Source organism: Rattus norvegicus, chromosome 1 (genome assembly GCF_036323735.1).
Source record: "Rattus norvegicus strain BN/NHsdMcwi chromosome 1, GRCr8, whole genome shotgun sequence".
Lineage (NCBI taxonomy): Eukaryota > Metazoa > Chordata > Mammalia > Rodentia > Muridae > Rattus > Rattus norvegicus.
In genome coordinates, this window is record NC_086019.1 from 213,704,525 (window position 1) to 213,718,280 (window position 13,756).

The 13,756-nt window shown below is 53.2% G+C and overlaps 2 protein-coding genes across 13 annotated transcripts in view; one reads left to right on the forward strand and one right to left on the reverse strand.

Annotated features, from left to right (window-relative positions):
- Macrod1 (mono-ADP ribosylhydrolase 1) overlaps nt 1-13,756 on the forward strand; it is a 156,159-nt gene that overhangs the window by 29,112 nt on the left and 113,291 nt on the right. The window contains exon 4 of one of the 8 annotated variants that reach the window (XM_039099901.2): nt 6,549-6,810. The exons of the other annotated variants lie outside the window; for them this stretch is intronic. Coding sequence (XP_038955829.1) covers nt 6,549-6,571 — 23 coding nt within the window. The 3' untranslated portion in view covers nt 6,572-6,810. Of the gene's footprint in view, nt 1-6,548; nt 6,811-13,756 lie in introns of those variants that run through there. 8 annotated transcript variants of the gene reach the window in all.
- The window catches only part of Flrt1 (fibronectin leucine rich transmembrane protein 1), a 77,976-nt gene continuing 64,678 nt past the window's right edge, over nt 459-13,756 (reverse strand). Inside the window, exons 3-5 of one of the 5 annotated variants that reach the window (XR_010056414.1) lie at nt 6,100-10,200; nt 3,293-3,391; nt 459-2,388 (exon numbers count right to left, since the gene is read on the reverse strand). Coding sequence is in view for 2 of the 5 variants with exons in the window: in XM_063271593.1 (XP_063127663.1) it covers nt 8,127-10,151 (2,025 nt within the window). In the remaining 3 variants the exon portion in view is untranslated. Of the gene's footprint in view, nt 10,201-13,756 lie in introns of those variants that run through there. The other 4 variants (XR_010056413.1, XR_005490962.2, XM_063271593.1 and 1 more) reach the window with 4 other exon arrangements.

Consider the following 13,756-nt stretch of genomic DNA (forward strand, 5'->3'; position numbering starts at 1 on the left):
GGCTGCCCTGCATGGCTGACTTACCTTCTGCTGCCAGTTGTCCTCCCTCTTCCCAGCTCCTTTTCCTGGTCATTACAGAATCTTTTCAGTTGGCTTGTTTTGGCTTTTTCCCCATGCTGTGACAAGGTCTCAAGTAGTTCAGGCTGTGCACCAACTCATTCTGTAGCTACGGGTGGCCTTGAACTCCTGACCCTCCTGCCTCCACTTCCCAAGAGCCCGGACTACAGGTGCCGCCCTATCTGGCTCTTCAGCAGACATCAAATGCTTGATTCTGCCTAGGAAATACATTATACCCAAGAGTCTCTGCTCAGGCTGCTACCCCACCTGCCAGTGAACCCCAACAGCAGAGCCCCCCCACCCCATGACTGGAAACCAGGCCTTCGATGTTCAGGAGGAGCACGGAGACAGCTCCTGATGAGCTGGGCTGCTGAGCCCACAGTCGGCAGCAGAGAGGACTGTAAAAGTTAAATCTTTCTATTTATTTCAAGAAAGGACAAGGCAGGTGGACTTGGACATTTTATATGAAACAGACAAACAGAAAATAGGACCAAGTAATTAGTCACATTCATCTCAACATTGAAGTTTCAAGGCACCTACATTGAAGGAGGCCAAAGGGCGGTTCGGAGTGCACTTTGGTTTGTGTTGTTGTCGTGGTGGTGGGGTGTTCGTGTCGCCATTTTCTGAAAAACCCTCGTGTAGTGGTAGAGTCGGAGTGAAGCAGGTGGGCCATGAGGCTGGGCATAGCCAGGCCTTCCGGGGAGCAGGGCCTCCTCTGCCTGCCAGTTCCCAGCTGCAGCTGCTGCCCAAAGTGGGGGAGGGGGGTCCTAGCAGTCAGACCCCTCCCCCCACACTGTTCTGAGTCGCCCAAAAAGAAAAGAGAGGGACGAGCATCCAAGGAGCTCCAGGGTTCTGGTTTGGCTGAAGCAGAGCAGGGGCTTGGAACATTGGTAGTTCAGGGCCTGCCTCATTACCTTGGCTGGGCAGGCACCCCACCTTTAGCAAAGTGCCTGTCCATTCCCCAGAGGTTGGCCATGGCCCACCCCAGAACTGGGGACCAGGCTACACCTCCCATACCTGTCCTCACTTACTTGGCAATACCAGCAAGCACTCTTTGCACACTGGGAGGTCGGCTCTGCCAACATCTCCACTCTGCGGTCCTTTCGTGGGAATAGGGGTCCTTTGAGGTGACCTGGCTCTGCCGTCCTTGCTCACACCTGCTGGTGGTACTAGCCAGCACAAGCACAGGTCTCCAGAGCCTGATTGGTTGACTCCCAGCCTCCAGTACCATCTCTCCCCTTCTCTCTCAGATGACAAGCCTCCTATACTGGGCCTGTGGTTTCCTCCTCACAACCCTCAGCCTCACTGGAGGGGCTGGAGGACACTGGGACCTCACTTTTACACTGTACCCTAGATACCCAAGAGGCTTATAGGTTAAAGCCATCCTCAGGTGGCCATGCTGGGCTGGGGGAAAATACCTAAGGCTACTTTGGGGTTTTGTGTGTAGGGCTTACCCACGTTGTACCCAGAACCTTCAGAGATGGGACTGGTCACAGGGGGGGTAGGGGTGGGGACCTGCTACCTCGACTTCCATCCAAGGCAGGTTGAGAGCTGTTTGGAGCCATGGGCCCCTGGGGGAATGAGCAGCAGCAGCTCAGGGCCTGCTGCGGCTTTGATTGTCGGTTCATGTCGTGCTTGTTTTTCTGTCTTGAAGAGAAAGTCTGATTAGTTCCTCCAGGCGGGTGGCTGGGGTGCGGGGACTCTGCAGGGGTGGCAGGCTGTTGCCTTGGATCTTGTGTCTTATACCACCCTCCAGGTCTCTCTAGTTTTCTGCCAACCCCCCCTCACCCACTTGATGCAAATCCTGGAGAAGGGAAACTGAGTCACCCATTCAGCTTGGGGGGCTGCCAGATCTTGATGAATCTTCATTTCCCATCTGCTGGAGATACACCAATCCCAAGGCAAAGCCGGGTGGGCGGCTTCTGGGAGGAATTTCCCAGGTGAGCCCCTCTCCTGGCCAGGCCACCAGACAGGTGCAGGACAGAAGGCCCCTCACTGCCAGTCCTCAGGTCTTTCCCAGGAGCGGACAGATGGCAGGTGGGAAGAGGAAGTGGTAAGGTGTTCCAGGTCCCCTGCTGTCCTCAGTCCCCAGGTGTGTGGGCAGGGAAACCAAACAGCTGCTGAGTTGACTGTGATGGTGGCAGTGTCCTGGGAGTGGGACTGTGTGAAGCGGGGGCTGAGCCACTCGCCCGCTGGGCACACTGCCCACCACATACCCACAATTCCCTCCTGGCACAAGCGGACAATTCAGCAGCAAGGAGTCCTGATAGTGGTTTCAGAGAGCCCAGGGTGGCTTCCAGAAGCAGGAGCAGGCCCAGGCTAGAGAGTTGTCTGCACAAAGGTCAGGAGAGATATGCAGAGAGCTGATGCCCTCCCCTGTGTGGCACACTCTGCAGCCCCTTGTGATGGGAGTGTTGGAATAGCCCCAGGGACAATGGAATCCCCAGAATCAGGGGAAAAACATACATTAAAATCTGAGAGAGGTAGGGAGGATCAGAAATTTATGGTATTCTCAGCTACATAATGGGTTCGTAGCCAACCTGGGCTATGTGAGACCCTGTCTTCAAAGAAAAAAAAAATCAAAGGAGGTAGCCTGGGAGTATCAGAAGTCCAGTGCCAGACTCAAATCATCAGGGGTGGGGTTGGGTGAGAAAAAGAAGAAAAATGAAAGGTGGGAAGAGAGAAAGGGAGCCTTTTTGTCAGTTGTTTTTAAAGAAGCCAATACGGATATTTCACACAAATGATCGGGACACTTCAAAAGAATCCGTAAATGCTTAAAAAATGGTGAGCATCCCAACAGAGCCCCGGGCGCTGTCAGCTGGCTGGGATGGCTGGCTGGCAGTGTTGAAACTGCTGGTTACTCCTGGGTGTGAGGCAGCCGGGCTTGAGGGAACAGGTCCAGGGACATCCTGGGGCGTGCAGTACTGAGCCCAGCATGTGTCCTGTCAGTATCCCTCAGTACCTGCTGAGCACAGACTGCGGAAGGATGTCTTTGTACATCCTGTCCTTGAGGTTGTGATTAAAGCAAGTGTGGGAACCAGAATCTTCTAGACTAAGACCTAGACCTCAGCTCAGGCTGGAGAGCTATCAGTCACGTCCTCAGGTAACGCTAGGATGCAAAGGTCTTCCTTTGCTGGGCCCAAGCTTCTCTCTCCTGATCTTTAGTTTTCCCTTTACAGCTGACCTCACTCTTTCTCTGGCCCCAGAGAGCAGCAGGTCCCCAGCATAAGGATACAGGAAGTCTTGTGGCTCTGGAGTCTTACTCTCCAAATGATGGCACAGGCTGCTTCCTCTGATCCAGATGTGGCTTGCCATCTCTCAAGGCAGATTGACCCTAGATGACAGGATTAGAGACTACCCAGGGACTGACACAGCTGCTGTATGACTTGTCCCGGCAACAGTGACCCTTCCTGTTCCCAGGGCCCTGGTCCCAGCTATTCAATTTGAGCAGTCCTTAGAGATGCGAGCTCCTCAGGGAGCTAGGTAGGAACAGCTGCTACTCCCTCCCATACAGACCCGGAAAATGCCTGCTGTGTGGGCTGCCACTTGGGGCAGGTTCCTAACCCACAAAAAAATTCCCCTTTCCCTTCACCTCCAAGGAGTTTAATCTCTTCTAATCAATTTAGCAGACTCGCTTGGTTGTAAACGGTAATGATTTGCATTTTTGAGCCTTTTTATCCTCCTTACAAAAAAAAAAAAAAAAAAAAAAAAGCCTCCTTGCTCTGCTCTCTGGGAAGCCTGTGAATTGCTTGTTAGTGCTCACCCTGGCACCCATCCAGCCTCAGCATCAGCTGCTGTCACCTGCACCACTGTCTCTGTGAGTAGGGAACGTGGCTCATGAGAGGCCTGCAGCTCTGACCCTGGCTGTGACATGTCATCTGGCTCTTGGGGGACTCAGGCCACCATGCCCACTGGAGCCTGTCCCTGCTGCCTCTGCATAGCTCCCGGGCTGCTGCACCCAATTTCCCTTGTTGTATTTTTCATAAGCAAGAGGCTCCGAAGCCTGGCCTCCTCCCCGATGTGCTCAGTGGAAAGCAGATGTCTGAAGAGGGCTGGCTTCAGGACTCAACTGACTTAGGGAGCCGGGGTGGGTTGGGTGGGAAGGGTCCTAAGTGGCTCTGACTTTTGTTTCTTACTTGCCAGGGGCAGTGAGGGAGGAAGCTCAGGCTGGGAGGCCATTCCAGACACACTGCCCATCCCTTCTGTGGACTCAGTCCATAATGGCTCTTCCTACCCAGCATGGGTTCCCTCACTGCCCTGAGCCCATCAGAACTTTCCAGACTCAGCATGGAGAGGTTGCTCTCACAGGATCTTCATGAAGCAAGACTCTGCCCCAGACAACCTCCACCCTCACTGTAGAGATGGAAACTCACATTTGTATAACATGCTCCTTCTCCTCCTTGGGGCTGAGCTGGGCGGCTGATATACTGGAAACTCTGGGAAAGGGGTTCTGAGAAACCCCATGCCCACTGAGAAAGAAGAGTGGCACGGAGCAGGGGCAGGGATGGACTTCTAACCCCAGGAAGGGAAGGCTGGACTCCTAGCCACAATTGTCTTCCCAAGGCTGTCCTCCCTGCTAGCATTGCCCAGGGTAGGACGGTGCAGTGTCCCCCAACCTGTTCTCCAGGTCAGCATCCCCAACACAGGGCCAGGGCTGAGCTCCACGGAGGAGGAGGCAGGCCAGGAGGCAGCCTTTCAGGGAAGATGGAGGCTTCCTCAGGAAGAGGATGCAGATGAGGGAAGAAAGGGAGCTTTTGATTCACGTCATGTCTGCGGAATTGAGTATGACTAATTAATAGATTTTATTCTTAGTAATCTCTTAAGCATTCCATACGTTGGGCCGCACGCCTGAGCTGAGTCTACCAGAGGCTTCATTCGCAAAATGCAAATGCCCCGGCCCTGATGCCTCTCTCCTTCCTTGCCTTTTCTTCCCTTTTTTTTTTTAAAGAGGAAATTTAAAGTAAAATTGCCATGTAATAGAAAAAGAGATTCCAATCGCTGCGTCTAATTACCACGAAGGGTAAACCACTTAACCAAAGAAGTGTCACTGGCTTTCTTTTTTAGTTTAAACTTGCCTTAAATGCCACAAAATACACTCCCTGGAGCTGAGGCCACGGAGGTTGTTCTGGCTGGTTAGAAACCGTGAGGGTCAGGCTAGCCGGCCACGGACTCCCTATGGAAATGTCAGCTGCACACAGAGAGGATCCCATTGGCCTTCCAGTGTCAACCTGGCTTCCCTCACTTCTGAGGGTAGAGGAGGCTGGGTCCCCTGAACTCCTTCCACTGTATGTGAGGCCAAGAGCCAGGTTCTCCTGTCTCCTTTGGAGAACTGGGACAAAGGTCACACTTGGGGGCTTTCTGAAAGGACGCGCCCAAATGTGGTGCTGGGAACATAGCATGGTGTTGGGGTGTTTACCTTGCACAGTAGACCCTGGATTTAGTCTCCAGTATTCCTCCATCCCCAACACACACAGAATATAGGGTACTGGGAAAATGTTAAGATGAGAAGAGGTAAAAGGACACAGGAAGGACTCTTGGAGGGCCATGGCTGGGCAGTGTTCACTCTGATCAGCATTTAGTGCTCTTTAAGGGACAGTGCCAGCCTTGGGCTCTCCAACTGGGTATAATATGGAGCGAGCCCCTTAGAGCAGGAGGCAGATTTGGTCCTCAATCTTTGACATTCTGCCTGTGACTGCCCAGGCTCCTGGGGGTCAGGCTTACTGTGTGGTGGGGAAAGGAATTTACCATGGCCCTGGTGTTTCAAGCATTTGGCCCACAGGCTCCTGAATCTCCAGAAAGGGCCTCCCAGGCCCTAGGCCACCTGCTGTTCCTAAATGTCATCTTGACCACCAAACCCTTCCTGGGGTAGGAACTAGGGAAGGGGCCATGAGTAAGTCTATGGTACAGGGCAAGTTATAGGTCAAGGTAGGGGTGATAACACGCCCTCAACATACCTGTCCCTTACAGATGGTCTCCTCTGAGCCTGCCAGGACTAGGGTACCATTAGTGTCACTGGGGACCAGGGCGCATGTTTATACAGACCTGAATTTGAGGCTCAGGAACATTTCTCTCTTGACCTCATTATGTGGGGAAAATGACTTGGGATGAAGAGGAAGAAAGGTCTCCTTTGGAGTGATCCATGGCCCCTTGACCACTCCCTGGGGCTGGTGGGTTGGGGTCTCCGTTTGGTGTGATGATCCCTTGGGCTATGATCAGGAGCTCGTGCCTCTTTCCACTCTTCTGAGGCACCTGCCGGGTCTGTTTCTTTCTACCTCATCTCTTCACTGAAGGGCTAGTTGGCTCTTTAATGTCCAGCAGGTGGATGCCCCACCAGGTACACTTTGGGCAGCTGCCTGGCCTCTTCTTTCTGCCTTTTCTTTGGATGGAGTGGCAGAGGTCTTTTGAAAACATCAGTGTCAGGAGCTGGACCCCTTCTCATCCAGCTGCCCTCAGACCAGCATCTTCCCTTTGATGATTTTTTTTTCCCCCAGTGCAAGGCAAAGCGATGCAATGACAGATGGTGACCCGGGCTCCCCGAGTACAGGACGAAGCAGACATCAGAACCCCAGGCACCGCTCTTCCCTCCTTTCCGGATCTGCTGTCATTATTTTATCATCGTTTTAATCTCATGGCTCACCACACTGTGGTGTCAGTTGATAAATGATAACGACATTGATTCCACAGGGGGGAATAAAATCCTAGCTCTCTTGAGGGCCCTGGTCAGTACCCTTTGGGAGGCTGATTTTTTTTTTTTAACAAAGAAATCTGATTTTTTTCCTCTTGAGAACAGAGCCCCTGGTGTGAACATGGCTGAGATTCTGTGTGTGTGTGTGTGTGTGTGTGTGTGTGTGTGTGTGTGTGTGTGTGTGTGTGTGTGTGTACGCTGATGTTTCCCAGCGATTTTCTGAAATTTTTTTCTGGGCTTTGTTTGGGCAGCCATGGAAACCCAATAGGTCTAGCCAGCTGATGTGTGTGTGCACACATATATTTATAAAGAGTCCCTGTTTATAAATTACCTGTCCCAGGAGAAAGAGTAAACACTATTGTAAGCATGACATCTATTGGGGGAGGGACAGATGAGGGCACTGGTCATCAAGGGAAGCTTTTCTCGATATCAGAGAGGGGAATGGCCTGGCCTGGCTCTGTGCTAGCCGACATAGGATCTCCTACCACTGGACTGAGGCACCTCCCCTCCACCTACACACGGTCTACTTACTTATTCAATGATTTCTAGGAGAAAGCAAGATTTTTGCAATTCTATTGTCTGAGCAAATGTCACGGACTGAGCCAAGAAGTGCTGACAGACACGCAGCTCTATCTACCCATCCGTACTGAGACACAGGACTCGGCCGTAGGTGGGCAGACAGATGCACCTCCACGTGGCACGGAAACCACAGCTTTCCTCAGAGCTTCTAAGAAGCTCCGTGAGTGGGGCCGCAGTGCTCAGCATCGGAAGGAAAAGCTGGACTTTTTCTCTTTTAACTGACTATGGTATTGTTGAGAGACTATCCCGGAGAACGCCATATATCTGGAAAGGAACAGCATGGAAAAGACCAGGGAAGAGATTTCAGGACACTGTCTCCATAGCAAAAAGTCTTTTCCTCCCCTGGCTCTTTTGTGAGGAAGCTGAAAACCTTTCATTGAGTTGTCACCCGTGAGCAGCCAGAAGGACGGCTGCTTGGGGGAGGGGGGCGCTCCGTGGCTTCTGCTTCTCTCTGACAGCCCTGAATGGAGCTCGAGGTGTATACAAATGTTGTACAGGTAGTATAGTATCAATCTGGTTCAGGAAAAAAAAAATCCCAATCCAACCCAACCCTTCCTGCAAGATTATTTTTAGTCTTTAACTCTCATGATCTGGTATAAATTACATCTCCAACAATGCTGAATCCCCCTCCTGCCTTCTATGTATTTAATTTTTTTTTAAACCGCACTGTTGTGTTCTGCAAAATCACCAACCCTCCCCAAACTTTGCTTTCTACTTGGAAAGTCACGGTGGAGTTCCTCTTCCTGGCTCCTGGTGTAGCAGGGGGCTAGACAGAGCCACGTGATCACACCGGGGGCGGCTAGCTTCATGTGTAGGAGTAGTCCACATCAGGGATGCCACCTTCCCGGTAGCCTCGTGTGGTGCCATAGCCAATAGTGTGGGCTCCCTTGCAGAGGCTGCTGCCATTGGAGGGAAATATGGTGTGTACCACGTACTCCTCTTTGGAGCGGTACGGGTTGATGGGGAGCATCTGCAGTCCTGGGCCTCGGATTTCTAGGATGGAGTTATCCTTCTTGGTCCCCGATTCCATGTAGTCATCCTTTTTCCTGCTGCCCCTGTTGTAGACCCTCTCTCGGGTCAGCAGCTCACCGGCCCGGTGCACATACCAGCAAATGGCTCCCAGGACCAGGAAGAGAAATACAAGAGCCACGGCACCACCAATAATGCCAGCCAGGGGCAGCCCCGCCATAGGGCCAGCATTCTGTTCCTGATTGAGTGTGGTGGTAGGGCCATAGCTATCAGCTGTCTCTGCTTTGGCACACACAGGTGTCTCATCAGCCACATAGGTGTTGCCAGTCTCCATGGTGACCATACAGATGATGTAGGTGGACTTGGGCTCCAGGGCTGTCAGCAAGTATTCTGTCTTGTCCCCCTGCACCAGTGTCTCTGTGATAGAGCCCACAGCCGGGCTATGGCCCAGGCGCAGCCAACTGAGCCGAAAAGAAGAGGCAGGTAGCATAGCCTTCCACGTGATTCGGATAGAGTCTGCTGTCAGTGGCTTCACCTGGATGACCAATGTCTTGGCGCCATCTCCAGTGGCCATGGGGTAGTCAATGTTGGAGTCAGGGAGGCGCAGTCCTGGCCTCTTGGCCTTGAGGGTAAACAGAGAGCCCTGGGGTGTGGTGGCAGAAGCATGGTTGCTGGCTGTGGTCTTGGCAGCTGCATTAGCTGCACTGCCCTGTGACCCTGCCTCAAAGCACTCATCCATCTCACTGGTGATATCTTTGATGGCCATGCCCCGGACCTTCTCAGGGCCCTGGCACATGAGGCCCCGCACATTGACCACTGCGGCCCGTGCCTTCACCCAGTCCCGCAGCCACATGAGGTTACAGCCACAGAACCAGGGGTTGTTCCTGAGGAGCAGCTGTGCCAGGTTCCCCAGGTCATCAAACAGGCCTCGAGGCAGCGTGGTGAGGTTGTTGTTGGACAGGTCCAGCCTCTCCAGCTCCCGCATCTTGGCCAGTGTGTTGTAGGGAATGTGACTGATGGCATTGTCCTGCAGGTAGAGCTTCTGCAGGTGGGCACTGGGCAGGTTAAGGGGCGGGGCGGCCAGCGAGTTGCGTACTAGCGACAGCTCTGTGAGGTTCTGCAGGCGGCTGAAGGTGTCATCAGCGATGCGCTGGTTGGCCAGCAAGTTGCCATCCAGAACGAGGCGTCGCAGGCTGTTGAGCCCCTTGAATGCGTGCAGGGGGATGGTAGAAATGCGGTTGTCATCGAGCCTCAGTTCCTCCAGGGTGTGCGGCAGCCCCGATGGAATGCTGCTCAGGTGGTTGCGGCTCAGGAAAAGCAGCTTGAGCTGCTTGCTGTCAGCGAAAGCGTCCTCCTCGATGCTCACAGTGGACACGGAGTTGTCATCCAGGTGCAGCTTCTCCAGCAGCGGGATGCGAGCCAAGGAGTCCCTGGCAATGGTGCGCACATTGTTGTCCTGCAGATGCAGCTCTCGCAGGGAGCGGGGGAGATTGATAGGGAACTCATCCAGGTCATTCTCATATAGGTAGATGACCTGCACCTTGACCTTGGTCTTGAGGTCCTGAGGGATGCCTGCATTGTTGATCTGGTTGTTCTGTAAGTAGAGGGTGGTGGCGTCATCAGGGATGTCTGAGGGGATGGATGTGAGCCCCCGGTCATTGCAGTAGATGAAGCCATTGTCACAGCGGCACACTGATGGGCAGGTGGTGCTGTCGATGACCTCCGTGAGGAAGGCAATAAGCCCATAGCAGAGAAACAGCCAGTCCCGCAGGTCCATGGTGGCTGTGGTCATCACGACAGTGGCTGTGACAGTGGCAGCAGGTGTGGTGGTAGCGGTGGCAGCAGGGTGTGCCACCACCATGGTGGATGGCTGGTGGAGGCCTGACCCACCTAACCTGGAGCCTCAATACCTGCAAAGAGCACAAGATAAGTGTGCAGAGTGTGAGACAGTGTCGGGGCCTGGGGAGGGAATCATTAAGGTTAGGTCTTGCAGGGCTGAGGCCAGGCTGCAAGGGAGGCCTGTTCTGGAGACAGGTAAGCGGCCTGGCCAGGGTGACGCTAATGACTGTTGTTCACTGTGAGCCTCATCAGGAAGGTCTGGTTCTTGAGGGGAGCATTTACCGTGAGCTCACAGCCTGGCGATGAACCACCTGTAAGGGTCACCCGGACAGCGATTTAGGGTGAATTTCACAGATGAGCCATCATTTTCCACAGGCCCAACTCTGGCATGGAATTAGGGTCTGAAAGGAAAGCTTGCTTCTGGGAGGCTGTGAGCTCAGGAGGCGTGTCGCCAGAACCTTCAGGAAAGACACAGCCAGCGCTGTCACTGGTGGGCAGTGGAGAGCACTGAGCTCATTGTCTGGTGGTGAAACACCACGTCCTGTTTGTCACCCATGTGTTTCATACACAGCAGAATGAGGTGTCAACAGATCTGACTCCTGGCTCTGGGTTCTGGGTTTTCTTGTCTCTTTCCATACCTTGTCTTTCTCCAGTGGAAACAGCTTTCAGCTATTTATTTCAGGGCACACACACACACACACACACACACACACACACACGCATGCACACATGCACACACACGCATGCACACGCGCACACACATGCACGCACACGCACGCACGCACACACACGCGCACACATGCACACACGCACACACACACATGTTCTCCACTTACACATCAGTTTTCTTGATTTAAAGACATGAGACAAATAAAAGGTGGGAGGTGTTGTCGGCACGCTGAGGAAATTTTTCTGCAAGGTATAATTTCAGTTTTCACAAATAGAAAGATTGCAGCATAGAGGTTTTCGTTATTTTACTGTTCACAGTGGTAAAAAAATCAATTAAAGAGAAATTATCTTTCAATCTCGGTTTAAAAAAAAAAAGGTGCCTTCATACAGCTCACAAAGGTCTGCAGTAAAACTCAGGGTCAAGGAGGCTTTCGGGACACGGTGTAATAGCTTCTCAGACCCAATCCAAGGGCCTGACATGTGAGGACAGCTCTGAAGTGTGGCGTACGACCAGCTCCTGCTGAGTGGCTAATGGGGACCCACGCTCTAGGAACCAGGTGTCCTCAACTGCACCAAACGCTCCACCCCGCGCCTGGTCTTCTCTGTCTTTGGCAGTTGTTCCCACATGGCCACAGCCTGCTCACCCTACCCCACACAGCTCCCTGCACACCTAGCCCTTCGCCCCACTTTCTACCTTGCCCTGGGGTTCATTGTGGGGTCTTGTTTCACTGGTCACCCTCACCAGTCTGGGCGTCACTGCAGGCTCAGGCTAGGGCTTGCTTGTCTCCATCAGCCTCCTGTTGCTCTGTGTGAGGTACTGGCATCCCAAGCTGCCCTAGGCCTGACCTAATCCTCCTGCCCCTCATCACCTTGGAATTCAAAGCTGAAAACAGCATTACGTGCCCAGCGCTGGACTGACCCCTGGAGCCAGACCCTGCAGTCTGCGCTCACAGGCAGCCTGTGCAGCCTACTGTCAGCGTGTTCCTTCTGTGTCAGGCAGTCACATATATTATCTCACAACTTGAGGCCTGCAGTTCAGAAGGACAAGGGGCCTCAGCATCCTAAGGTCCCAGACACCCAGACCTCCAGCTGCACTCCAGTCTCCTCTTAATGGAGCCTGAAGGACCCATCACAAGTCACTTTGTGAGCAGAGACCAGGAGTGGGCAGAGGGCTTAGGCTTTTCCTTTTCCTTTTTTTTCTTTTTCTTTCTTTCTTTCTTTTTTTTTTTTTTTTCGGAGCTGGGGACCGAACCCAGGGCCTTGCGGTTGCTAGGCAAGCGCTCTACCACTGAGCTAAATCCCCAACCCCGGCTTAGGCTTTTCCTAAGCGGTTTCATTCTGTCTCGGAGTCTGGCTGGAGGACACACCTGCTCCTGGCCAGCTAATGGGTACTATCTGAGGGGCATAGGCAGCCTCTGCCCTTAGCTGTTCTGGGCCAGTGCCCTGAGCAGGACCAGACTTGTTAAGGCCAAAACCAAGGCTGCCACAACAGTCCCTGGTGTGGGCATCTGTTCTCCTCCTGTTTAGCTCATGGCCACAGTCCCCAGCCTCCCGAGGCTCTGCATCATAATAGAGTCTAAATTGCACCTCTCAGAGATGTTTGATGGATAATGGAGCAGCAGTGAGAGGCAGGGACCCAAGGCCTTTCCACTCCTCTATCTGATGCCCATCCATCTTGCCCAAGCGTCCCTGGCCACCCTGCTTCCCCAAGGCCAACTCCGGTCTCAGCCTGTGGCAGTTTCAGGCACAGGACAGACCAGGCTGGGGAGGGAGACTATAGCCTCTCTGGAATAGCCCTTAAACTGCCTGGATGCTTGGTGGCCTTTTCATCCCCTTGTTGTGTTTCATAGTTTATGTGGCCGTCAAATTAAACCTGGTAAATTGCCCGTCTTTTACGGGATCACTGGTCATCATTGTGTGATCACGCACACAAGTGTGGTTTGAGTTACGATGTGCCAGGTCTGTGACTGACAGCATGGTCCTCGTACTGCACTGGAGGGGTGCAGAGAGATGGCTCAGGCTGGTGGTCTCCGTTAGCTGAGGGGCTTAGGGGCGGGGGCTGGGGCAGTTACTGGCTCCTGACAATGGCCAGGACAAACTGCAGTAGGCTCGAGTCCTGCCCACACCACTTCAGGCAGTGTCCTCTCTGGGCTTCAGTTTCCCCATCTATGTATGTGGATGACAGTTGCCTGTATGTGAGGACTTAGGTGACATGAAGAGATCATGTGTGCAGAGTATCCCATGTGCAGAATGCCCTTTCTAAGTCTAGCCTATGTCCCATGGCTAACCACTTCTTCCTATACATGGGCATAGCCTCTGTGTTAACTGTCATTCTCTATCTGTCCTTCATGCTCTGTGCCAAGTGTGTCTCCTGTACCTGCACCCTGTTCTAGCCACTGAGAAATCAAAGCCTTAGAGAAGGAGAAATGGTGGGGCTGCAACTCAGCTTTCAGAATCTCAGGGCCCTTTATCACCCTAACATGCTGCACATAGTGTCATGCTTCCCCAGGGCCTTTGCACGTGCTATTCTTGCCATGGTGACCAGTATGGGCTTGCCTTCAGCCTCACAGGCCAGTATGCACTCCGCCTCCGGGCCTCAGCTCTCCTGCCTCCTCCTGGAAGCTTTCTCTGACCCTGGTCCTGCAGAGTCGAGCTCTGCTCTCACTCTACCTGACAAGGGGGGCTGAGCAGCATCTGGAAACGACCACCAGCTAGGGAGACTCAACTCCTAGCTGCACCCCTGTGGCCTTCCAGTGCCCTGACTGGATGTATCCCTCCAGTTTTGCAAGGGATAACTGGCTGAGACCACATGCTGGGGCAGCTCAAGGCCTGCCATGGACATACTATGGGGAGGTGACAGGTACTTCATGGCCGTTAGGGGACTGAGCTGGTTGGCCACATTCCCATAGGAAGCCAGGCTGGGAGGAGATGGAGGACTAGACAGACCACCCCTGCTTC